General features: G+C 33.5%; 1 protein-coding gene and 1 non-coding gene across 2 annotated transcripts; both read right to left on the bottom strand.

The window, feature by feature from the left end:
• Positions 1–805: 805 nt before the first annotated feature.
• On the bottom strand, positions 806–3,702 carry LOC145113834 (FRIGIDA-like protein 3). The gene is made up of 4 exons (XM_079049883.1): positions 3,513–3,702; positions 1,975–3,024; positions 1,586–1,758; positions 806–1,508 (listed from the first exon to the last, which is right to left on the bottom strand). The coding sequence occupies exons 2-4, from the start codon at positions 3,002–3,004 to the stop codon at positions 1,068–1,070; spliced, it is 1,644 nt and encodes a 547-aa protein (XP_078906009.1). The 5' UTR covers positions 3,005–3,024; positions 3,513–3,702; the 3' UTR covers positions 806–1,067.
• A 6,586-nt stretch (positions 3,703–10,288) lies between these two features.
• Positions 10,289–10,359, bottom strand: TRNAG-GCC (transfer RNA glycine (anticodon GCC)). Its single transcript has one exon. It is a non-coding gene; the product is annotated as a tRNA-Gly (tRNA).
• Between the last annotated feature and the right edge of the window lie 16,932 nt (positions 10,360–27,291).

Here is a 27,291-nt window from a genome sequence, read left to right as displayed (position 1 = left end):
CACTAGACTAAGAGAATCCGAATCTGGAAAGGTGGACTCAGAAGTATATGAAGCATATAGGAATGAGTCCAACAAGACTCAGTCATATGTAAGATAAATAGAGGTTGAAGAGAATTGTACTGCGGAAGTGAGAGAGATAGAGGGGGGATATTGTTTGTGTTCCTAAAAACTGACATGACGTGAGATACAAAGTCATTTTGAAACGAAATCCTAACATCAACGTCTTTTTGTTTAATATGTAAGTAACAAATCACTATAAACGAGAGCGAAACACAAGTTTTGAACGTCCATGAGATTGCAACCGAACAAAACATGCACAACCCCAAACTTTAAGATCGTATGCAAGATGAATACCATGAAGGAGTTCACACAATGACTTGTTTTGAAGTGTAGTTGTAGGATGTCAATTTATGGTGTAGACAATTGTGAATACTTGACTCCCCCTATAATCTTTCTGGAACCTTATATAAGATAAGTATGGTATGAACAATAAAACAATTTGCAATAAAAGACAATGAATGGTGCTTTCCTAGTTGACACGACAAACAAGAAAGAGTTTTGCTTTTAATGTTAGCAAGTAAACAAAACCGAGAAAGTTTAAGACAAAAGAACTTGTAGTGTACTCTTGATTTCTTTGTAATAATTAATTCCATAATATTTGAGGTATTTGTTGTATCATGTGTGGATGGCTCAACAGTGTATAAGACAAGAACTTGTATTAAACTTAGACATCTTCTAATATATATAACTAAAAAAAAGATCGTGGGCTAAAACAATTAAACAAAGTTATAAATTTGAGACACAATAATCATCCAAAGACATACTAAGTTAACAACATCGATAATACATGTATTAAACGATTACAGTGTCAACTTATACAAACAAATTCAGAAATCAACAGGGCTAATATATATATTATATTATATATATTCTTTTTTCTTCGGGCTTTTCATGTTTTTTTTTTTTTTTTTTTTTCCAAATTGAGTTCTTCATACGAAAAACTCAAAAGGGTTAATAAGACCTAGAAGTTAAAAGACGATGATAAGTAAAGTTTCTTCTTACAAGCTTTAGTGAAGATAAGGAGCTTGATACTGGTAAGCATTCCCAAAGTAGGTCCCATGGTTAGGAGCCAAGTTGTAAGCAGGCGTACCCATAAAGGAGTGAACATGGTTTTCCGGTGGTGGTGGTCCAGCGTAAGCATACTGTGGTCTGCTGTCATACATGTACTGTGTTGGCGGTGCATACCTGGCAGCATAGAAGTTTTTGTCGGCGGTGTTACGTGGCCCGTATCCTGCTACTGCTGCTGCTGCTGCTACACCATTGGCACGGGGTCTCTTGGATTGAGGTTTCACTACTTCTGTTGCGCGCTTCTTGTCTGCCTTGGCTTTTTCCAGCTCAGCAATCCGTTTTTGAAGTGGGTCCAGAGGGTACTCCTCTTCAAGCTTGTGTTCTTCAATGCATTTGGTGACTGCCTTTAGAGCAGATAGTTCTCTTTCGCTCACATCATTCTAGGATTTCAAAATTGCCAACAGTATCAATATCCGTATCAGTAACAGTAAGTCAGAGACAGTGACAGTAACAAAACCTGAGGGGTGGGAGAAGAATTTCCTGATTTGACAGTGGAAGGAGTTTTGATTGCTTCTGCCAAGTAGGATTTCAGTAAAGAAACAGGAGAAAACTGGTGGGTGAGTTCAAATGCAAATGATAGGTTAACAGCATCGATATGCCTTCCGCTATTCACTAACACATCAATTACACCTGAAAAAAAAACAGTAAGAAACAAGTAAATTAAACCAACAAATGATAAAAGAATTGAGTTAATTACAAGAAAGATCCTATGAAACTTTGAAATAAGGACCAAAATTGAAAAAAGTTTCGATTTTGAACTGGACACCGTAAAAATCAGAAAGCACGGGGACCATTTTGTAATTTACTTACAATATAAAGATTTAGAAGACAAGTAAATTTAGTGACCTGGCATCTTGTCAGACAACCCAAGGAAACGACAAAGATCAGCAGTCTGGTGGCGGCGAGAGACCATTGGTATTAACTTGGATAAATCTTCATTAACAAAATCAGAATCAATACCAAAAGTAGCAACAAGTTGCAAGAAAGCATGAGCCTCCAATGAATTCCCATTACTTGCATCCAGATCAAGATCATCTAATTTGGGTTTCCATTCTTGTGCGATAATCTTTGCTCTGTTCTTCACATCTTCAGAGATCACCTTAGAAACAGTGTTAGCATCCAGGTTCACAAGCAGAATGCTAAGACACTCCATCAACATGATGCATGTTCGCCTCAAACCTAAAAGATTTGCATCTTTTTTCCCATCTAGGTTTGAGTTTGACCCCTCTGAAATGTAGAACCCACAAAGTGAATCCAAAACTAAACCACCAGGGTCACCTGCAGCCTTCAATGCAATTGGAATCTCCTCCTTTATGGAAGCTAGATTCTTGCGATTATCGGATATGAATTTGTGGAGGCCTCCTGCATCCATCTCTTCGCATAACTTAGCAAGTTGGGGATTCGATAGCAGCTTCACATCACCATTTTCAAATAACCTTTTCATATCATCTTCTTCACTTTCAGGTGGATTCTGATCAGCACCACCTTGGTCTTCGTTGTTAACAGTTGAAGATTCCACGTGTCCATTTTTGTGTTTCCCTAAGACATTAGCAATGGCATTGACTGCAACATCTCTCTTCTCTTGAAGCCGCCCCAATGAAGCTTCTTCTTTAGCCATAACAGCAGCACGACGCTTTTCCAGAACTTGTTGAGCTTTAACTGTTTTCATTTCAAATTCCTTTTCTTGGTCTTCAAGCTCAGTGAATCGCCTCTTCAAGGACTTCTCAAGCCCATGGAAATGTTCTTCAATTTGTTTCCATTTCAGGTTAAGGGTTACAGCCCGGTGGCTTTCTAGCTCTGCAAATGCTTTCTGAAGTTGTTGTATTTTGGAGTTTGTAGACTCCAAGAGTGTAGCAACTGAATCGGTATCTTCCATGGCAGGTTAGCAGTATAATCCTTCAAATAAAACGAAAATCAAAACTGATACTATATCCGAAGAAATTGCAGAAGATGATAAATCAATTGACGTGAATGACAACAATTAAAAACCATCCGATAAAGTTAGGAATTAAACCATTTCTCAGATGCCTAACCCTAACACATCACAATCATCTATGAGACTATGACAATACAAAAATCAATCGAGTTACTAAACACGAACTCAAACTCTTTATTAGACATAACGTAAGCGAACTGAAAGTTTACAAAAAACACAAAACTGATGTTAATTATGAAACAATTAACTTTGCCAGCTACCGTGACAGCTAGATCAACCAACACACAATGATTTCAATTACAAACATAACAACAAGATAAGCTGAAACATAATTCGTAGAAAATGAAAACTATCATGAAGACAGATAATAAAAAGCAAAGCAATTGGATCTGAAGATCAACATTACAGTACGATTAGCTTAACAAAGTGAAAAGTAGATAGAACTTACAGCAGTAGGTGGCGATGGAATTGGAGGGTGGAGACGGCGATCGAAGGCGGCGAATTGTGGAGTCCGATCAAGCCATTTTGGGTATGTGGAAGATAAAGAGGGTTTCGCGGGGAAGCACCTAATCCGTAGAGAGATAGAAGAGGAAAGTAGGAGGGTTCTGAGTTCTGACACAAAATTTGCTTTTGTGTTTTTGCTATTGCCAGGTTCAATTCGAGTTAAGGCACGCGCTTTCGTTAGGTGGGTGGCTGGATTTTCATCCATTTCCATTTCCATTTATCTTTTATTTATTTAAATTAACTAATTAAGAGATAAATCATAAAATCCAATACTAACAAAATTTAGATAAAATTTTAGAAATGGTCATGTGGTTTTTAAAAAATAGCAAATTTGTGATAACTTTGAGAAGCACTACATTGATGGTCTATGTAGTTTACTTTCTTTTTGTATGGGGTATGGTTTTAATTTATTACAAATTTGACCTATAATTAATATTTTATTTTGCAAAAATAATTTGTCATGGTAATTACCTTTCGTCTTATTCACGTTTAGACAATTTTTATATACATATTTAACCATTTAACTTGTTATACGTGTTTACATATTACCATTGTCACTTGCTCAATGATAATATGTGGACACATTTAACAATTTAAATAGTCAAATGTATAAAAAAAATAAAGTTGTCTAAATATGAGCAATTTTTTTTTACAAATTTCTTAAAACTTTTTATAATTTCTTACAACATTTTTATAATATTTTTCCCTATAGGTTTTTCTAATACAATGTTTTAAACTTTTCTTATAATTTTTTTTAAAGATTTTTTATACTTTCATATAATTTTAATACAAGTGTTTTTAAAGTAAGTATTTTATAAATGTTTTAAATTTTGCTTACAAGTTTCTAACTTTTTTTTTTACATTTTCATAAGATTGTTTTTATAACTTTCATACAATTATTTTTAAACTTTCTTTTACAACATTTTTAAAGTGTTTCACAGATTTTGTATGATAGTTTAATATTTTTTTATAACATTTTAAAATACTTCTGTTAAATACTAGTTTAAAACGTTGTATTAAAAAATTAAAAGTTTATAAACTTTTAATTAAAAGTTGTAATAATTTTAAAACATTTATATTATATAGAATTTTTTTTGTTTTTTTATTTGCTACGTAATATATTCTTTTTATTTTTCTTAAAAGACTCTCCATACTTATTGTTATATTTTTTATTTATTTAATTTATTGTTAGATGTTATTTACTTTAAAAATATTGTATATGCTTAAAAACATAAGAAAAAATATAAAAGGATATATAAAATATTTCAAAAAACAAAAACATATTTATTAATTAAAAAGTAAATTTTAGAATTGATCAATATTTAATTAATATTTAGGATATTATGAATACTTTTAAAGTAACGTTTTAAAAAAATAATGCAAACAAATATGAAAAATAAAATCACTATTAAAACAGGGGAAAATGAGTTATCAGGGTAATTAACTTTTCATTTTGTTCACATTTAGATAACTTTCTTTTTTTGTACACATTTTACCATTTAACTTGTTAAATGTGTTTACATATTATCATCATCATTTGTTATAGTCGGTGACAATGGTAATATGTGAATAAATATAACAAGTTAAATGGTAAAATTTGTACAAAAAAAATGAAGTTGCCTACAAAGCGACAAAGATGATTGCATTGGTAAGTCATTTTCCCTTTTATTCCTGACTAAATATTTTATTAGTTTATATTTTTTATATATATTTTTTAAATTGATTAAAGAAATCTATTTTAATTTTTTTTTAAAAAAAAAGAAAAGAAAAAAAGAAAACTCTATTAACCCAAACCCCCCACCCCACCCCACCTTTTTCCACTGGCTCCCAGCTCGACGATTTCATCTTCCTAATGTCGTCCATTTGTCAGAATCAACCCTAAGAACCACTATAGGGACCTTTGTCATTGTCATCACTTCTTCTAACATCACCAATGACCTTCCTTGTCGATTGTCTCCTTGCTGTCATCGTCTCTAGGAAACGGTGTTGTCGAAAGGGCGGTAATCTGTTTGCGTCTTCATGAACGGATGAACTGATGGGGACTTTAATCCCTATTCTAATAAAAGAATAGATTGATTATCCTTTTTTCATGTGTCACTCTATTAGGCTTCCTAATTAATGTTATGCTACTTGTCAACCTATTATTATTCTCTATTTCAAATTTCAAATTTCAAATTTTAAATTTTTCACTCTATTTACATTAAATCAATAACATTATAATTAAAATTAAAATAAAGTTAATACATATTATAAAGTCACTTATTTATTTAAATCAACGATTATAATTTTATATAACTAAAAAAATATCTCTTAATTAATAATTTATTTAAAATAATTTATATAAAATAATTGATTAATAATTTTTGGTTTTTACTATGAAAGTTTAATTGATTTTATAATCGTGGTTCTCAAGGGTTATAAACTAGTTTTTATATAAATTGATATCAACAAATTGATTTTTATATAGATATGAGCATATTTGTTCATTAATGATTCTCTCTCTTCATGCAAAAGTTCAACAAAAATCTTGATACAGACCTCTATCATCAAATGTTCGTGATGGCTTGAAACAAAAAACTATTTCCCAAGTTCAACAAGCAATTTGATACATAATAGACCTTCATCTTGAAACCTTTGTTAAAGGCATCACGTAGGGATTTAGGGATGGAAGTGGCTCATTTAAAATTGGAGAAGGACAATGGTAGTAGATCTAATTCAGTGTCAGAGACACATTATGTCTCAGAGAAGGGCATAAGAAGTGGGTGGTGAAGGGGGAACGGCGATTAGTGGTTCAGGTAGAAAAATGTAGATGAAGGGATTGGAGAAATTGACTGAGGGAGGCGATAGTTCTTCCTTGTCGTCTATGGGTGAAAGTGAAAAAGGATGTTCATGGGGGTGTTAAAGCAAAGGAATGAGTGGATGTTCATGGGTGGTAATTGGTGGCCACTACATAGGGAGAAAGGGAAGATGAGTGAAGGTGAGGGTGTTGGGTAGATGCTTTCTCTGATTAAGAAAGAAAGAGGAGGAAGATATATATATATATATATATATATATATATATATATATATATATATATATATATATATATATATAGAGAGAGAGAGAGAGAGAGAAGGGGGGGGGAGAATATGGTTAAGTTAAAGAAAGGGGTAGGTTTATTATATTTTTCTTTTAATTTTAACTGTAAATAATCAAAAAGAAAAAATAAAATAAAATAAACTTCATACCAATACAAACTTCATTCAATAACAATACCAACTATATTTCATACCAATACAAACTTCATTCAATAGCAACACCAACTACATTACATGAGTCGAAGAGAATACATTAGACAATATGATTTCAGTTGTTGGAAATAGTGTTCACATTCACAACAGTTGGTAATATTACTATTAATAACATAATCAGTTTGGGTTACACGCAAGAGTCGATTTAAACAATTATTGACATGAGAGTTTATTGGGGATCCAATTTGTTAATTTATTAGTAATTAATAAATTAATATAAGTTTATGACGCATCTTCTTAGTCCTTGTGACAGAAGCATAATCCTTCTAGGGTTTTAGTATTCTACGATTCAAGGTGGTTGAGACATGAAACCTCCTCTTTAACAGGTGCAAGTTCATCATCAAAATTCAGGGTCAATTTGACATGTTCTTCGTCAACCTATTGCCAGAATTTGCATTTTTACCTGGTTTCTTAAGTAACAAAAAATAAAATTTAAGCAAATAAAAAAGAAGGACATTTGAGTTGGGGGAAAACAATCACAAAGAATCTCATTTTCTGCTATTGAGATAGATGAAATTGAAGCCGAAGACATCTTCTTCCTGGAGAAAACCAGGACACCAAAATTATATAACCGGTTCGTGAATTATATTATTGATATAAGTGAGGGACAAGTCACGTATGAGAAAACCTCGCTAATGATTGTCCCATGTATATGCCACATGAGCAAAACCTAAAGAATACTTTTCATAAGAACTAAATGCGTACAACAACAACGACTAGTTTTGCAACAAAAAACAAACATTAAGGACTAAACGTGTACAAATTGAGGACTTAACATATAATAAACGGTCATAAGGACTAAATTTGTACAAAACAACAAGTTAAAGGACTAATTTTACAAGAAAAAAACAATAAAGAGTAAATGTGTACAAAATAATAACTATATCACCCTTTTATGTCGTTTTCCCTTTTATCTATACTTGATTAATATAGTTAGTAGCTTTCATTAAGAGTCCTAAAAGGTTATAAACATGCCTATATATTGATATTACAAATTATTAGTGGTATAAGAGAACTAAAAAGATCCCTAACTCTTTTTCTCTCTTTTCAATGGATCTCTTACATTCCCTTTCGGTTTTGATTTGTCTTTACTTCTCAATATTTGTTGAATAACATGGTATTAGAGTGTGATCTTAAAAAAAATCAATGATTTAGATTAGTTCAAATCCATCACTCAATTTCATATTTCAGCCTAATTTCATGATAACCGCATTGTTTCTCTTATCCCACTCATCCTCACTCTTTTCTTTCTTTTGATATTTTCCATTAAATCATGACAGATTCGTCTTCTAACCCTCCAATTGATCATTCTCATATGTTATATCGTCATTCTTCATGTCATGTCATCGTGGCATACCGTTAATCTAGCTTTAAACTTATCGCTTTCTCATACCCTATTTGTGCCTCAATTCAAATACAATTTACTTTATGTTCCCAAACCATACATAAAGAAAAGAAAGCAATTAAGTGTAAGTAGATGTATAACTTAATATATATAATGCAAATGGTAATATTGAAGGAAAGCCATCGAGTGTATATGGGTATAATATTGAAGGAAAGCCATCGAGTGTATATGGGTATACACGTTAAAATATAAGTAATTGTTTTATGAATTAAAACTAGTGGCAATGAATTGGTTAGTCGTTTGATTTCAATGTAAACTTGAATCACATGTTTTTATATTTTCAAACCTATGAGAAATAATGAACTTACTGGAATACTTGTAAAGAACTTAAATGCAACTTTTCAATCGACTCTAAGAGCTTCTTTAGAATAAGTTAGTAAAGTTATGTATAATTAAAAAGCTTATTTTGACTAAATAATTTGACAATTCTAAGAGCTTCCAAAGTTGATTTTCAAAAACATAATCTTTCATACATACTTTATTTTTTAATTAAGAGTCCCTCTTCCCCTTTAAATAGTTGATTTATGTTGAGGTGAATTTGACCTCTACTTTATATAAAGTATCTTTTAGTATAAATATGAGTGATTTAATTCCTTTGTTATATCTCATTATTTATTTATGGTATGACAACCTAACAGATGTAAAAAAAGCTTATTAAAAAAGGAAAAAATAGTGTAGGGCGTATTCGGCACCGAGCGTTTGAGAGTTTCTAGCTTCTAGCGTTTGACAAAACGTTCCGTTTTGAATAAAAAGTCTTGTTCGGCACTACAAGCTTCTAACGTTTTATTTAAACACAACGTTCCAAATCCAAATGCTACTTCATGTAGCGTTTAACAAAACGCTACAAAATACAAACTACCCGCTACCAGCTAATTTTGTCGAACACGCCCGTAGTCAATTAGAGTATTTCAATTTTCTCTTAATTCAACCGGAGATATTGGTTAAATGATCGTTACAATCAATTTTTTTTTTCTAGAAATGCGATTAAAATGACTTATAATAATCTTTATATGATGTAAATAAACAATAAACAATATTTGTATGAGATAAGGAAGCAATCACCCCGTCAACACATATATGGGGTTGTAAATAAACCTAAAGTTAGATGAATTGTTTGTGAATCGTTTGAAGAGAAGTTTGTTTAGTTAACAAACAAACGAACATAAATAAGTGTTTTGTTCGTTTGGTTAAAAGAATGAATAAGAGTGTTGGTCTTGTTTGTTTATTTGCGTTCGTCGACGTTCATATATTCGTTTATTAATGATTGTTTATGTTTATTTACATACTTTTATGTTTGTTTGTATTCATTCATTTATGTTCCTATACGTTTGTTCATTTATAATTGTTTATGCTTATATATGTCTAATTATATAAAATATATATTAACCCAACACAACAAAAGCCGAAAAGCCTTAAATGTTAAAACAATCATAAAAGATGTAGGTTGAAATGCCTCAAAGGCTCTTACGAACTCTCTTATTGTTGCTTGAATGATTTTCATTGTGTTTGTAAATGTGTATGCTAATTTAGGTTCGTTTAGCATCTTATCAAACAAACATAAACAAAATAAGTGTGTAAACAAACAAACACATACAAGAAAATTCGTTCATTTATGAACTTGCTATTGTTCGTTTGTTTGGTTAAGGTTCAATAAAAGAACAATTCCTCTTTCGTGTTTGTTTATAGCCTTTATATAAATAAACAAATATGCTACAACATAGATCAAGTATTCTTTATTCGTTACTCAACAAGTAATCAAATATATTAATAAAACCCAACGAGCTTCTATTGATAAAAAAAAGTTTCAAAAAATGTATGTACGAAATAAAATGAAATCTAACATTTAATAGGCGGTGAAGTTTATTGGACTAAATGAGATTAAAAATCATACATATATATTAATTATTTATTTATTGAAATACATGGATCGAAATTTGAAGAAAAAAAATGTATGTATAATTTAGCTTACGTTCTTACGTAAGAAAGAATATAAAATCGATGGTATTTATAATTAAAAAACGAACTGCACCAGCCGGGAATCGAACCCGGGTCTGTACCGTGGCAGGGTACTATTCTACCACTAGACCACTGGTGCTTTTGAGTTTTGACTCCCAATTATTTGATATATACGAAACGAAAATAAAATGAATGGTATCTCAAAAAAAATTAATGCCAGCAGACTCAAAAACACCCACCCTTAAAGTGACTATGTGAGAAATATGAGCTGTCGAGACAAGAAATGGTGTGTCTACTACCATTTGTCATCAAATCTTATTTTCTAATGGAGTTTCAAAATAACTTTTGAGGAAAATACCATATGATAAAAAGTTGTAGAGATTCATTGTATCATTGGGTCATCAGGGACCACTTAAAGCAAAACCAGCTACTTTTTTTGGAAATTATCTACAAAGTACAAACTAATATGTTGATCTTTTAAAAGGCTTGAACTCACAACCAAATATTATAGAGCCATGCAAATCAAACAATAAAGAGGTTAATCATGTAATAATGATTGTTTTTAAGTTCGTGAAATTTAGAGATCCATATTATATTTTTTAAAATTGTGAATCAAAGGATTTTATTTAAACAATACTATCAACACACTAGTCATACTTACATATTACAAGGAATTAAATGTGGATTTTTTTAACCGGTCTATCCAAGAAACATCAAATTTTCTACATATATTCAAGATCTAAGAATAGGGCATAACGGCCGCCACTTCAAAAATTGAAACCTTTTTTTAATCATGTCCCATTGAAGATAATCTTATTACGATATAACCAAATCATCCAAATAGTATTAAAAACGACAACATCAAGTATACTCTATTGGATGCCTTCGAGGAATCCACTGAATCAAACAAAAAGATAACTCCACAGGAACTGAAATCAATCTCTTCACCAACTAAACACTTTTTGCCACAAATCCTTCACGACTACACAAGCAGCAAAAACATGTTGGGAGTTACAACTGATAACTCACAAAAATAGGACATATCATAATATCAAATTCAATACATCTACATCCGGATTAGTCCGAGTAGCTAACCTATCTAAGTCAATCCTCCAATCAAAAATATTAATTAATGGAGTCATATTTAGAACTTATTAGTTTTATTCTTTATGTTTACTTAGCAAGTGGCATAAATTAATAAATAACTGTTAGACTGAAATAATTTTTTTACCGATAGATTCGTTTATTGTAAGATTGTTTAATTTTGGAAATTACAAGTCTGTTTGATGTTAGTTTATGAAAATGTCGACATAACTTGCTAATGTATGTGCAATTTCATGTTTATATTTTTCGGTTATTGTTATCCCATTAATGGTTTTGGTTATGCATTGTTTGTTTTTGCAATTCCTCTATAACTTTGCAAATGGTTAACTTGTTAAAAAATTGATATAACTTAATTTTTAGTTAACCTTAGATATGGTATACATTTAAGATATAGATATGGTACACCTTAAGAAACTTTTAAGAAACAACCTAGTTAGTTTGTTTATAGACATAATTTAAGAAACTAATAACGTTCTTCTAATTAGTAAATGATTACATATGTAATTTACATTTATGACATTATTTTACGGGAAAAATAGTTTTATGAGTTGAACTAAACTTTTCGTTAAAAATTAAATGTTTGTCAAATTCATTTGTACATATGTTAAACAGTTTGAATAAAATTATTCCACTTAAAAACTCATTGAATTTGATTCTTTATTAATCATGTACGAGGATATAAATAATTTTTGAAAATATTTATATTACATTTTCGTATATATTATACTATTTTACATGAATAGATGTGTTTACATTTATATTTTAAATAAATAGATGTGTTTACACCTTCGCCTTACACTTTTCCTATACATATGTATAGACCATTACTTATAATACCCATAAACAGTCCATTAGTCGCTTATTCAGTTTTTAATTCTATTAGTGTTTTTTTTTTATTTCAAAGTCTTTCTTAAGTTCATAGGACATATGCGAAAACATGACCTGATTTGGATATTGTATGCAAAAGTTACGAGCGGTTTAAGAAATTTCACCAGGATACCATACAATCCGTGTGGATTTTGCCTTGGTAAACACACGCCCGTGTGTTACCTAATGAGTCAAAAACATATTTGAGGTCTTATTTAAGCATTGTACTTAATTTGGTCCCAATCCACCCAAACCTCCCATAACTCTCCTAAATGATTGTAACAAGTCTAAAAAACTTATTCTATGCACAATTATATCACAAATTCATACATGTCTTAACCACTAAATAACTTAAATGTTTTCATGAGATTAAGTAAAGGGTGTACTCGCAAAGACATTAATCATTCATTTAAGACGTAATTTTTTGAGAGACTTTATAATTATCTCTAGTTTGCTTTCTTATAGCTTAATGAACATCAATGATCTCCTTAACATGTTTTTAAACATGTAATATATTATAATTCCAACTCTATCTGCATAATTTCATTATTTCTTACATGATTTCAATCACAACAGCGGAATCGAGATGCCTAGATTATGATGACTGTGAGCTATAGTAACCGTTTAGTACATTTTCAAAAAAAAAAAAAAAAAAAAACTTTATTGTTACATTTCCATAAATATTATTTGATTGTATAAAAGCACATTCGAGACATAAATTAACTTAGAAATCATTGCATTTCATTACAAGTGGTGGATTCCAATGGAATCGTCATTTAAGCTCACAATTCCATAAGATCCATTAGAAACAAATAATAACCAAATCATAAACACCATAATTAACATCTCCTTAACCCTAGGATTGTCGAATTGGTTTCAAAATCATAAATATAAGCTTGTGTACAAGTTGTAATGGCTAGTGTACAATCTTCTCGCCAAACTAGGGTTCCAAGTCCTTAATTCCATTATTAAAGCAAGAATCAATCACTTCGATGGTGAAATGGTAGTACATTAGTGATTCAGTACAAGTTTCTAGCACTTAAACATACACAGCACATAGAATGGTTCATGGAATTTAGGTTCCTCTCGTCATCTAGGGTTTGGAAACCTAAAACTCAATCGTGTGATTATTCAAGCTTTTAGATTAAAATTTTGATGGATCATAATCTAAGCTTGAATCAACACTCAAAGACTACTATTTTCTATTAGTGATTTAAACCGATAACCAAAAGCTTAATATGAAGAAGATGAAGATAACAATTGGGTTTATACTCGATAAAGTATCTAATGAATGGATTTGAGCTAATATCTTCAAGTTCCCTTCAAAACTCATACTGATTCTCTTTCCTGTCTCTCTTAAATCGTTAGGGGAGAAGCTCCGTTTCTCAAAACCTCGATCTATGTCTAAATAGGGAAGAGACTAGTTTCTTGCTTTTATATTTGTGCTTAGTTGGCAAATATAACCCTTCTAGTTTCTTATTTCTAAGTTCCCTCACCATATATCTTATTTTTTAGACAAAATTACAAAAATGGTCCTTGTGGTTTGCCAAAAATCTCAAAGTCAGTATCTGTTAATTTTTTTGACAAACATGGTCCTAATGGTTTCCAAAACTTGCATGAATGACCCTTTTTTGCTGACGTCGTTACTGTTCATCCGTTAGTGTAAAGGTATTTTGGTCTTTTCAAGTAGCAAGAATTGAGTTTGTGATTATGGGTAAACCATAGGGACCATTTATGTAATTTTTTCTATATTTTATGTTTATGAGTTTGTGCCTTTTCCACCCCTTTACTTTTTAAAATATCACTTTGAACCCTTCACTTTGAACTTTGAAAAATGTTACTTTCACCTCTCTATTTTCTAAATTTTCGTGTTTAACCCCGTATTATATATAATTTGATTTTTATTAATAACTTTCGTTCGTTAACCGAAAAAAGCTATTTTTACTTGTTTATTTTTATATATTTGTCGATATATATCAATGTGATCAACGTTTCGACTTTAATTTAGAAATTTATTTCGTTATTTTTTTAAAAAGTTGCATGCTTTTTTTTATAAAATTGTCGGTTTAAATTCGAGATTGTCTATGTTTCGACGTAGTTTTTTTTAAAACATTTTTGTGTTTACTTTATGTACGTTTTTTATGTATGAGACGAGTCACATATAATTACTTCCGTTCGTCAATTTTAAAAAATGTATTATATTCGAGTTTGTCTACGTTCCGAAGAAATTTATTTATTTATTATTTTTTTTTTACATTTTTGTATTTAGTTTTATGTACATTCCTACAAATCATTCAGACCACATATAATAATTTTCGTTCGTTAACGTAAAAAAATATATTATCATCGAGTTTGTCTACGTTTCGCGAAACATATTTTTTAACGCTTGGTGCTTAATTTTATGCACGCTTCATGCGTATGACTCGGGTCACATATTATACATTTTTTATTGTTTAAGCTTTCATTCGTTAACTTAAAAAAAATTCTTAGTTACTTATTTTTATGCAAGTGTCGATATAAATTTGAGTTTTTTTTCTTTATTTTTTATGTTTCGATTTAATTTTTTTTGTACGTTTTGGTGCTTATTTTATGTATGTTCCTATGTATAAGTTTGTTCACATATAATAGATAAAAGCGTACTTATAAGCATTGAATTTTGACGATTGCATTGATAAAAGTTGCTTTTCGGCGTAAAAAACACGAACGAAAAAGATACGTACATAAAAATAAGCACGAAACATAAAAAAAAATTACGTCGAAATGTAGACGAACTCGAATCTATACTGATACATAAAAAACGTGAAAAAAGTTAGGTCGAAACGTAGACAAACTCGAATATAATACATTTTTTTAAGCTAACTAATGAAAGTTATTATACGTGACCCGAATGATACGTAGGAATGTATATAAAATTAAACAAAAAAATGTATAACAAATAAATCGAAACATAAACAAACTCGAATATAATACGTTTTTTAAAATTAACAAAAGAAAGTTATTATATGTGACATGTCTCATACGTACGAAACGTACATAAAGTTTAAAAAAAATTATGTTGAAACGTAGACAAACTTGAATTTAAACCGAAAAGTTTATAAAAAAACCATGTAACCTTTTTAAAAAAAATTAACGAAGGAAAGTTCTAAATTAAAGTCGAAACGTTGACCACTTTAAATTATATCGACAAATATATGAAAATAAGCACGTAAAAATAGTTTTTTTTAGGTTAAAGAATGAAAGTTATTAATAAAAATCAAATTATATATACAATACGGGGTTAAACACGAAAATTTAGAAAATAGAGGGGTGAAAGTAATAATTTTCAAAGTTCAAAGTGAAGGGGTCAAAGTGATGTTTTAAAATATAAAGGGGTGGAAAAGCCTTAAACTCATAAACATAAAATATAGAAAAAATTACATAAATGATCTCTATGGTTTACCCATAGTCACAAACTCAATCCTTGCTACATTGAAAAAACAAAATACCTTTACAATAACGGATGAACAGTAACACGTCAACAAAAAGGGTCATTCATGCAAGTTTTGAAAACCACAATGATCATGTTTATCAAAAAAATTAGTAATAACTGACTTTGTGACCTTTAACAAACCATAGAAACCATTTTTGTAATTTTGTCTATTTTTTAAGCAAAACTTTAGACTTAAGTGACATTCCATTACAAAACTTTTTGACTAGGTCAATGTTAGTAAAATTATATATAAACTCTCAAATTCATTAATCCTCTTTATTTATCCAATAATTATTTATTTAATAGTTATAAACCTCTTATTTATTTATTTTTGCATCTTAGTTTATTTATTTGAATTCAATTTGATTAATTTTATTTTATTTTATTTTCCAAAAAAATAATTTTCCATTAAAAAGGAAAAAAGTTTAGACCCAACATAATGATATTATAAGGACGTTGAACCTTGTAGGCGGGAGGTTGGAGAAAGTGGGTGGCTACTTGCACTGTAACGTTCGCGTTTCTCGCTAGGCATTAATAAGATGTGTAATTGACTTTGGTCAGCAATTGTAATCATTTGATGAATAAATAAGACCTTCCTATAATAAACTCACGTCTCGGTACACTAAACATATGTTTTGGTGTACATCAACATGGTTAGAACTCGAAGTGGATTAGGAAATGGTAACATAAACCAACAACCCGAGCCCCGTGTAATTGAACGTGCACCTGGAGTTGTGCTAGTAACTAAACCTGTCATGATGACAGGAGTCCAAACAATGATTCAGTCTATGATGGTCGAACAGAGGGAGGAGATGAGACAAATGCTACGTGATAATAAGGATGAACCCACTGCACCTATTGTGGAGCATGAGTTGAACGAAGAACAGTCTGAGGAGGGAAACTACAATCGGACTGTTAGCCAAGCTGAGCCAAGAATGGTGAGAAGAAACCATATAGACGGAGGAAACGATGGAAATGGATGCAAGTATAAGGACTTCATGGCATCCAAGCCACCGAGTCTTTCTAGAATCCCAACAGCATTGGAAGTCATAGATTGGATCTACGAGATGAAGATGGTGTTTGAGAGTTGCGACTGTAGCAACAAGCAAAAGACCGTTCTCGTGGTCAGACGGTTGACGATTGGAGTTTTAAGCTGGTGGAAGTTGTTGGCTGATACAATGCCCAAGGGAGAAGCTAGTAAGATGTCTTGGGAAGACATTCTTGTGCAATTGAAAATGTAGTACTGCTCTAAGTAGGATCTTCTGGAGATTAACACCGAATTCCCTAACCTGAGGAAGGGCAAGATGAGCATCATCGAATATGCTGCAAGTTTTACTGGGAATATGAAGTTGGTTCCTTACTTGGTTCCCACTGAAATCTCCAAGATCAACAAGTTTGCTAGTGGACTACCGATGGATTTCGGTCCAACGGTGAAGCTGGCAACCACTTTGAAAGTCGCTATCTCGGCAGCTATGAATGTTGAGACCCAAATAAGAGAGAAGGGTTTGTAGAGAGCTAAGTCAGGAAAGAAGAGGAGGTTTGAGGAATCTTCAAAATCCAACAAGGAGATCCTATTTTCGAAGGTTGGCCCCAATGTTAGGAAGTTTGGGGGAACAAGGAGGCAAAGTTGTGCGAGAAGTGCAAGAAGAAGCACTTTGGGAGGTGTATTGATGAAGTGACCTATTACAAATGCTGGAGGACCGATCACTACTCCAATGAGTGCACATTCAACAAGAGAGTGTGTTACAGTTGTGAAAAGGATTGGAAAATTAAGAAGGATTGCCCGAAGAAGGAGGAGGCTGTAAAGCCAAATGTGCTGCCGAAGCCAACGGCGAAAGCATTCCAGATGAATCTGGAAGCAACAAAGGAAGAAGCAGATGTCGCTTCAGGTACCTTCCTAGTAAATTATTTTCCTTCCAATATTTTGTTTGATTTTGGAGCAAACTACTCTTTTATCTCTCGTAAATTTGGTAGAATACTAGCATTATCTGTAGATAGAGTAGATAATGCCTTAATAGTCGAGGTAGCTAGTGGAAAATTTGTACCTGTTAGTGAATGGATGAAGAACATCGTCATTGAATTGAATGGGAATAAGTTCCACGAGGAGTTATTACCCATTGAATTAAACGGTTTCGACATAGTATTAGGAATGCATTGCTTAGTTCTAACGACGTTGAGATACTATGTAGAAAGAAAATGGTGAGATTAAACCCTCCTGGAAGAGAATCATTTGTGTTGTACAGGGAAACGTCGAGTGAATTATGGAATTATCTCCATGATAAAAGCCATAAAATGTTTGGCTAAAGGATGTACATCATATCTCGCATTCGTGATCGATGCAAAGAAGGAGAAGAACAAGATGCAGAGGATACCAGTGGTGTGTGACTTTCCGGAAGTATTTCTCAAAGATCTTCCTGGATTGCCCCATGATAGACAAGTAGAGTTTTGAATAGACTTGTTACCAGGAACCACACCAATAGCAAAAGCACCATGCCGATTAGCACCGACAGAGATGAATGAGTTTATGATGCAACTTCAGTAGTTGTTAGACAAAGGTTTTATAAGACCTAGTTCTTCACCCTGGGGAGCTCCTATGTTATTCGTGAAGAAGAAGGATGGAAGCATGAGGATGTGCATAGATTATAGAGAGCTAAATAAAGAGACAGTGCAGAATAAATACCCATTGCCTAGGATTGATGACATGTTCGATCAATTTCAAGGCGCAAGCTACTTTTCAAAGATTGATCTCATGTAAGGGTATCATAAACTGAAGGTGAGAGAGCAGGATGTCGAGAAGACAACTTTCAGAAGTAGATATGGTACTACGAGTTTTTGGTTACGTCGTTCGGACTAACCAATGCTCCAGTAGCATTTATGGATCTGATGAATAGGGTTTGCAAACCTTTCCTCGATAGATCTGTGATAGTGTTCATCGATGATATTCTGATTTACTCGAAGAGCCAGTAGGAGCATGGCAAGCCCTTGTGAGAAGTATTGGAAGTTCTGAAGAAATATAAGTTGTATGCAAAGTTCTCCAAATGTTATTAATGGATCCGAGAGGTGCAATTTCTAGGGTCATGTGGTTAACCAAGAGGGCATAATGGTTGGTCCATCCAAGATTGAAGTTGTGATGAAGTGGGAATAACCAAAAAGTCCCATTGAGATTCGTAGTTTTCTGGGATTAGCTGGATATTACCGGAGGTTTATCCAAGGCTTTTATTCAATAGTTGGTCCATTGACAACACTGAGCCATAAAGGAGCTACTTATACATGGAATGAGAAGCATGAAGTATCTTTTAAGAAGTTGAAGAAGTCATTGTGTGAAGCATCAATCCTTACTTTACCCGACGGAGTTGAAGACTTCGTAGTTTATAGTGATGCATATGGAGTTGGGTTAGGTTGTGTTCTGAACCAGACAAATAAAGTGATAGCATATACATACAGACAACTGAAAGCACACAAATAGAACTACCCCACTCATGATTTGGAGTTGGCAGCAATAGTTTTTGCGCTAAAGATATGGAGACATTATCTTTATGGCACGAAGTGTAAGATTTTCACCAATCATAAGAGTATTCAGTATCTCTTTAATAAGAAGGAATTGAACATGAGATAAAGACGCTGGCTAGAGTTACTCAAGGACTATGACTGCGAGATACTTTACCACCCTAGTAAAGAGAATGTCGTAGCATATGCTTTGAGTAGAAAAATAAACTTGGAAAGGAAAAGGCCAAGAGCGTTAAGGATTAAAATTGTCTCGATAATTGTAGAAAGTATCAAGAAAGCTCAAGAGGAAGCTTTGAAAGAAGAAAACCAAAAATAAGAACGTTTGGGCAAAACGTTAGTGTTCAGTACAAACAACCAAGGGTTTAAGGTATTCCAAAATAGAATTTGGGTGCCCAAGATGAGAGGAATAAGGGATCTTCTCATGGAAGAGTCTCACAAAACCATGTACTCTATTCATCCTGGCAGCACCAAGATGTATATGGACTTGAAACCATATTAATGGTGGCCGATGATGAAGCTCGATGTTGCTAAGTATGTAGCGGAGTGTGTGACCTACGTAAGGGTTAAGGCGCAACATCAGAAGTCGTATAGGAATTTGGAACCTTTACCAGTACCCATGGGTAAGTGGGAAGACATCACCATGGTTTTTGTGGCGAAGCTACCTAGGACGAAAAATAAACACGACATTATTTGGGTGATTGTGGATCGTTTCACAAAGAGTGCGCATTTCAGAATAGCCAATGAGAAGTGGTCTATGGAAAAAATCGCAAAAGTTTATGTGAAGGAGATTTTGAAAGCTCGCAGTGTTCCCTTGACAATTGTGTCAGACCGTGACAATCATTTTACTTCTCAATTTTGGAGGAGTCTACATGAAGAAATGGGTACAAAACTGTGTTTGGGTACTTCTTACCATCCACAGACTTATGGTCAAAATGAGAGAATGATTCAAACACTGGAAGATATGCTGAGAGCTTATACCTTGGAGTTTATGGTAACTGGGATGACCATCTACTATTGGTGGAATTTTCCTACAACAATAGTTACCACTCAAGCATTAAGATGTCACCTTATCATACGATGTACGGATATAAGTTTCATACACCATCTTGTTGGCTTGAAGTTGGAGAGAAGCAGTTTATGGGTCCTGAGATTGTCCATCATATTGTTGAGAAGTTGAAAGTAATTAGAGAAAGGATGTTGGCAGCTCAAAACCGTCAGAAGAGCCATGTAGATAAGAAGAGACAACCGATTACTTTCGAGGTTAGAGACCAATTGTTTCTTAAAGTCTCTTCATGGAAGGGAGTTATCATATTCGGAAAGCGAGGGAAGTTGAGTCCAAGGTTCATTGGACCATTTAAAGTTCTTCAAATAATTGGAAACCAAGCTTACAAGCTAGAGTTTCCAAAATAACTGGAATGTATCCATAACACCTTTCATGTGTGTTATTTGAGGAAGTTCACGGGAGAATTTCCCAATGTAACTCCACTTTCGGAGATGAGGATCGATGAGAAAAAGAGGTTGATTGAAGAACTCGAAGTGATTGTTGACCGTAAGATGAATAAATTATGACGTAAGATGGTCGAATTGGTGCTTGTGCGGTGGAAACATACGACGGGGCCGAACGTCACCTAGGAGACAAAAAGCGAAATGAGGAGTCGATATCCATATTTTTTGTTGATGCATGATTCCGGGACGGAATCATCCTAAAGGGGAGATAATTGTAACGCCCGTGTTTCTTGCTAGGCATTACTAAGATGTGTAATTGACTTTGAGAGATGATGTATTAAAATAAAATATTAATTAGGATATATAACCTTGATGAGAGATGATGTGGTCGTAATAAGGATTTTGGGGATATAGGGAACGCTAAAATCTGACTTCGTATGAAGAAGTTATGATCGTTTGACGTTTCGAGTTCAACCCAATACGGCATCGGCGTTGCAAATAGTGAATCAGAGATGGATCGCTTATTAGCCTAAGCGATCTAAATAAAAGTTGTAGTAATCATAAAACCGAGAGCGTGCATGTAGAGAACGCCAAAATCTGACATCATACGAGGAAGTTATGATTTTTCGAAGTTTCAATGCAGCTGTGTTAGCACAGAAATCGAATTTCAGATCGGTCGGTTGTTAGCTGAAACAATCTAAATGAGAGTTGAAGATCTCGTTAATAGGAGCCTAACAATATAAAGACAGTCGAAAATGGAGTCCGTATATAAAAGTTATAAATTTTACACGATCGTTAGCAATGTAATCTTTATAGACTGTTAACTTTAAGATCGGATGAGAATTATCTGACGGAGTCTAAATGAAAGTTATAGTCCTCGAAAATACCTACATGTGGATATAAAGTACGTCTAAAACAGAGTTCGTATGGTCGAGATATGAAATTTTAAAGATGCAGCCTTACCTACCTGCTTTGCCAAGTCGCCCCACCGCCTGATCGCCACGTGTAACGTTCTGAGAGGAACCCTTGCCGACCAAGCTTGGGTGCGGCGCACCAACCAAAAATGTGCCCGATAAAATCCAGTAGCCTCTCATCCGATTTCCTCACCGCTACAGCTCATTCTCTTGAGTTTTTCTCAACCTTAGTCATATTTTCCCTTAGTTTTTAAAATCCTGATGAAGCCCTGAGGTCCCAGAGAGCCGGAAATTAGGAGCTATCGAGCCGGAGTCTACCAGTGCAATTTCTATACTTTTTTCATGGAAATCTTTGTAAGTTAAATTACACTCAACATTATTTTAGTATAATTATATATATATATATATATATATATATATATATATATATATATATATGTATATATATTCGTAGTCGTTGTTATGAATCTATAAATAAGATTTATCAGTAATTTCAAGTCATTATACTGATTGATCTACTTATGGGGGTGATATCTATGTTATATTTAGTAAGGTGTTTAAAGTGGGATTTCCAAACAGTATACTCTGTATACCAAACAGACCCTACCTATGATATGATCTTATTTGGTTGTTCCTTACTTGATAGATCTTGATGTAGACGTTGAGATTGTTGAGGAATCTAGACTATTAAATTAGTCATAAGAAATATTAAACTAAGAATTAGTGATAAATGAAACTAGGTCACATTTAAGGAAAATCTAAGTGTTGAAGCAAAGCGTTGCACGACTTTCCAGTCATCCACTTTATCAAGTGAGTGCATAGTTACTTTCAGCTTACAGATAAATATAAAGTATCTAGATGATTAAATGTTACGTGTGCTTATTATCTGTATTACTTTACATCTGTGTTAGATGACTTATATGATTTTTACTTGATTTAATCATATATGTATTTTCATATATTTATATAAAATATTGGGTAGTGATGGGTGATAAAAGATGAAATGATGAGATGATGATGAAAGGCCTTGAATATTGATGAACCATTCATCTAGCAGAGTATAGATGATGACCAAGGGCTATTCTAGACAGTCCAGTGTAACGCTTATATACTCGCAACCCGTAGGTGTTAATGAACTATTTGTTCATTTAATGTACTCTATCCCCCCATGGTTGTCTTATTAACATATATTACTAAGGGAATCCCCTAAGTAGTATTGTCTACCCGTTCTTCTCAGTGTACGTGGAATACCTTCTTTCAGTACTCGTTCTTTATTGACCGTTCTGTACAAGAAAGAAAGGAAAAGGTTCATGTAAGGAAAGCTTTGTGGAAGAGGATAGAGGCTGAAAATCGGTGCTAAATCACAAGGCTTTAACCATCAGTACATGCTTAATTACGTGGGTGTTAGATCATTCTTCTCTGCTTAATCACTACATCGACCCTCTTTTACTCCTATTTCTTATTTTGTTGTTTGCATTGATTCTTTAAGGAAGCTTGAACCCCCAGCTATGTCTTCAAGCTTATATGTATTAGTTGAAGTTTATATGGAGGGTTTGAATGGAACATGTGATGAGCCTGATGAAGAAGAATATGTTGCTTCTTCTATCGACAAGACAATATGGAATCCTTTTTGAATGACTTGGTACATGGAGAAATGGAATTGCCTGAAATATCATAAGATGATGTTGAATGGACCCTTTCAGATGAAGAATTTGAAAAAGGATAGCATAAAGATTAGGAAATTGGGTACCAATTTTTATGCTTCTTAAATGTAATAGTTTCATAACTTTTTCTGCTAATTTGGAAGATAAATCTCATGTGATTGGTGGGATAGAAATTGATGTGCCCATTATCCATGCAAAGCTCAATCCAAGAAGGCCATATGAAAGGAATGTAGGTGGATCTACGCAACACAACCCTGTTACTTTAGAATACTAGATTTAGGAACTAGAATGGGACAAAACTCTAGTCTTTTGTGATGATTTTTGATACTTGGAATTTAGTATTCATAGTATTTTGTTACTGAAATTGAGATGGTATTAATGAAATTGTTGATTTTATGTACTGGTATCAATGAAATTATGTTGTGAACCTGTTTATGTTTTTCCTTTTCTGTCCATGATTTAAGAAAAAATAGCAACATGAAGTTGCGAATTTGGTGGTAGTTTTGTGTTATTGGTCTAAAAGATTGTGTTTTGTTTTGTTTACATGGATTTAACTTGAAATTTTTTAGGTAATTCTCTTGAAGGGTAAGTGTTTTGTTTTCATGAAAATGAATTAAATAATAATAAATGTATATTTGATTAGCTAGTATAGATGGAAATGATTTGTGTTGGTGTTTTTATATGCGAAATATGTTCCTTTGGATGTTGATGAGTAAGCGAAGGAGGAAATCATATGGGGTAGTCAAGCTGAGGTTTTGAGGAGTTGTTCTCCACACATATTTTATATTTACAGAATAATAAAGTGAAGAGAGCATTTTAAAAGGATTTTTGTTTTTTGCTTTTGCTTTCAAGAGTTTATGTGTGCTGTGTTTGTTTAATTTCCCTTATTCCTATCTCCAATGTATTTGTAACATCCATAACTATCATGCCAAATTTGAAATTTTTTAAAACATTTAAAATCATTAAGTTATTACAATTCATTTTCAAAATAGTATCATATCAGAGTTCCCAGAAATCATAATCATAAAACGAGGAAGTGTACGGTCATGCCTTCGCCTTCCCGCGATCATCCGAAGTACCTGAAACAATAATCGATAAATGTAAGCTCGAAGGCTTAGTGAGTTACCCCCAAAATACCAATTCAATACAGATATAATCATATCACATAAACAACATGCATAATGAGCCATCAGTCTGACTGGACCGCCTCGCAGGCCTTCAGTCTATCTGGACCACTCTCCGAGCCTTCGGCACGTCTGTACCGCCTCACAGGGCCTACAGCCTATCCGGACCGCTCGATGGGCCTTTGGTCTGACTGACATGCCCTCCTTGGCCCGTAGTCTATCCGGACCGCCCTGGGTATGTTGGCCTTCAGCACAAAGTAGGTCCACCTCAACTCAAACCCCAATCAAACAAACATGTGCACATAATATCATATGCTAGCATATATAACCGTCAAACCAATCTAACAGATCATCAATCATAGCAACATCCTATAACCAGGATACAGACCTAACCGGTCACTAACATAACATCATCCTATATACCAGGATACCGACCTAACCAGGTCACTAAGCATCTCACCATCCTAACTACCAGGATGTAAATCAATAAGCATATCATGCAATAAACCCGGATACAAATCCGATAAGGGCTGGCATTGGTGCCTTAGACCCTGTTGATATAGTGAGGATAACTCACCTCGCAAGTAGTGCTGAAATGAATTAAATGTCTCTGATCGCTGTCTCACCGAAAATACCAAACGATCCAAATAATAAACACTATGTGAATACATGGAATATCAATCTTGACTAAGGGTCCACATAATCTATTTTGTCCTTTCTTTTTATTGGGCCAAGGCCCAATTGCCAAATCCATGATCTTAAAAGCCCATTAATGGCCCAAATTTCCCAATTTGGGCCTAACTACCTAATTGGGCCTCATTATAGGATCCCTTATCAAAACTGGCCCAACCTCAATTATTCAGAGGGCCCAACAAGGCCCAAGTCCAATTAGTCCAAAAGCGACCCAATCCCGAAGCCCAAATTGTCAAAAGCCCAATCAGAGGACGTACGCGGGGCATACTCCTCTGGTACGCTGGGCGTACTCTGCCTGACGTTGACCATCATTAGGGTGGTTGACCCAGTATGTTGGGCGTACAGAATTTACGCGGGACGTACGCGGGGTTTTGCCAAAAACCTAATAAGTGATTAATGGCTTAATCACTTAAGTCCAAACTCCAGATCCATCGACCAAAAGTGCCTTAGAACCATAAAGTCTTGAACTTTAAGAATTTGGACGTCCAGAAAGCTCTTAATACATGGTCTTAATCCATTAAGATCTTTCTACTACATGAATAGGACATCTTAAGCCATTGGGACCTTATTTTTATCACTTAGGACCCTTTCTAAGGTCTGAAAGGACAGCTTATTTCGTCCAAATCATATCATGCACCAATTTGGGGACTTTGGGACAAGAAATGGTTCCTTAAGGCTAGAATGGAAAGATCTATATCATACAAGCATAAAGTTTGAAGCTTTTTACCTTCTGGAGCTTCTAGGGCACCAAACAACTTCAGATCTACAAGCTTGTTCTCCTTCTCCAACTCCTTGATGCAACACCTTCTTCTCCAACTACTCAACATACACTCTATAAGCTCACACACTCAAGGAAATGATTAGGGTTTGGAGAAAACGGATCTAAACAGTGGAGGCTGAGGTAAGGGAGGGTTATGAGCTCATAAGGTTGTTTATATAGCACTCAAACCCTAAATATTAGGGTTTCCTCCTGACATAAGTACGCCCAGCGTACTAAGGCGCACCTTAGTACGCCCAACGTACCCTTATGTACGCTCAGCGTACTCCTTCCTGATCCAAGGTTGCAACCTTGGCCCTTAGACTTGTCTTGGCTCTACACTTCCAACCTCAAGGACTACAGATGACAATAATTATAGAAGAGGGGATTCGAAAATACTTGCAAAATCTCGGGATGTTACAGTATTTCCAATGTACTGGAATGTTAACTGAATTAGTTTTCAATTTCAATTTCCCACGGTTATTCAAATATGCATCTGGAATATGTTATTCAAATATGAAGGGGTTGTGATATGATATTACTTCATAATTTGTTCTTCTTTTCAAAGTTGCAGCAAGTGGTGGCACAACTTCATCTGCAATCTTTGATTTCAATTAAAAAAAGGTCAATCGAATGGACTGATCAATTCCTTCTATGATTCCAACATTGCAGATGGTGGGACTCAATTATGTTACCTTTTCTGTCTATTAAGCTAAAAAACATCCCCTTTATATGCATTGAAATGAGCTTACATTCACTTTGTAATGGAAGGTAAAATGGTAAGTTTATGTGGATTTAACTTCAAAAATGTTCAGGTAATTCTCTTGAAGGGTAAATTTTCCATTTTACCCTCCATTATATATTTCGGAAATGGTAAATTTTACATGGAGTAATGATATGACGTTACTTAACTATGTATTTTAGGTCATTATCTTAATATATTTGGGTAAAAATGTTATATTTTAATATATATGATACTTAATATGTTTTGAAATGTTCAATTACAGTTAAAATGGAAGCTAGGATGCAAAAGGAGGAGAACGGAGCTGAAAAGACGCAAAAAGGATGTTGCTGCTAGCTTGACCCCTCGTCAGTATTTTGACCATATCTCATGACGAGATTCAAAATGTTATATTTTAATATATATGATACTAGACAAATTTTTGGACAACTTTCGCGTTTTGAGAAAATTCTGATTCCCAGTTCCCACACTGTGGAAAAGTATTTCCACGACATGGAAAATCAGAAAATTTCGTGCACACGAAGATTCCATCTCTCACGGCATACCAAGCCTTTCTCCACGTCGTGGTGAAGCTGTAACCCATAAATAGAGCAAAAAATTAGCCCTATTGATATATCTTCTGTCACACCCCCAAACCAGAAAGGCGAAAACATCTGGGGGTGGATGACTTCATGTACAGTATCATAAAAAATGAATAGTAGTGATCAAAGCTTTACAACCATTATATTGATAATTAAAGAGTTTACATTATACTCGAAACATTGTTTACTTGATATCAATACAT

Source organism: Lactuca virosa, chromosome 5 (genome assembly GCF_052849685.1).
Source record: "Lactuca virosa cultivar CGN04683 chromosome 5, Lactuca_virosa_CGN04683_v6, whole genome shotgun sequence".
NCBI lineage: Eukaryota > Viridiplantae > Streptophyta > Magnoliopsida > Asterales > Asteraceae > Lactuca > Lactuca virosa.
This window is presented reverse-complemented; position numbering and strand designations above follow the sequence as displayed.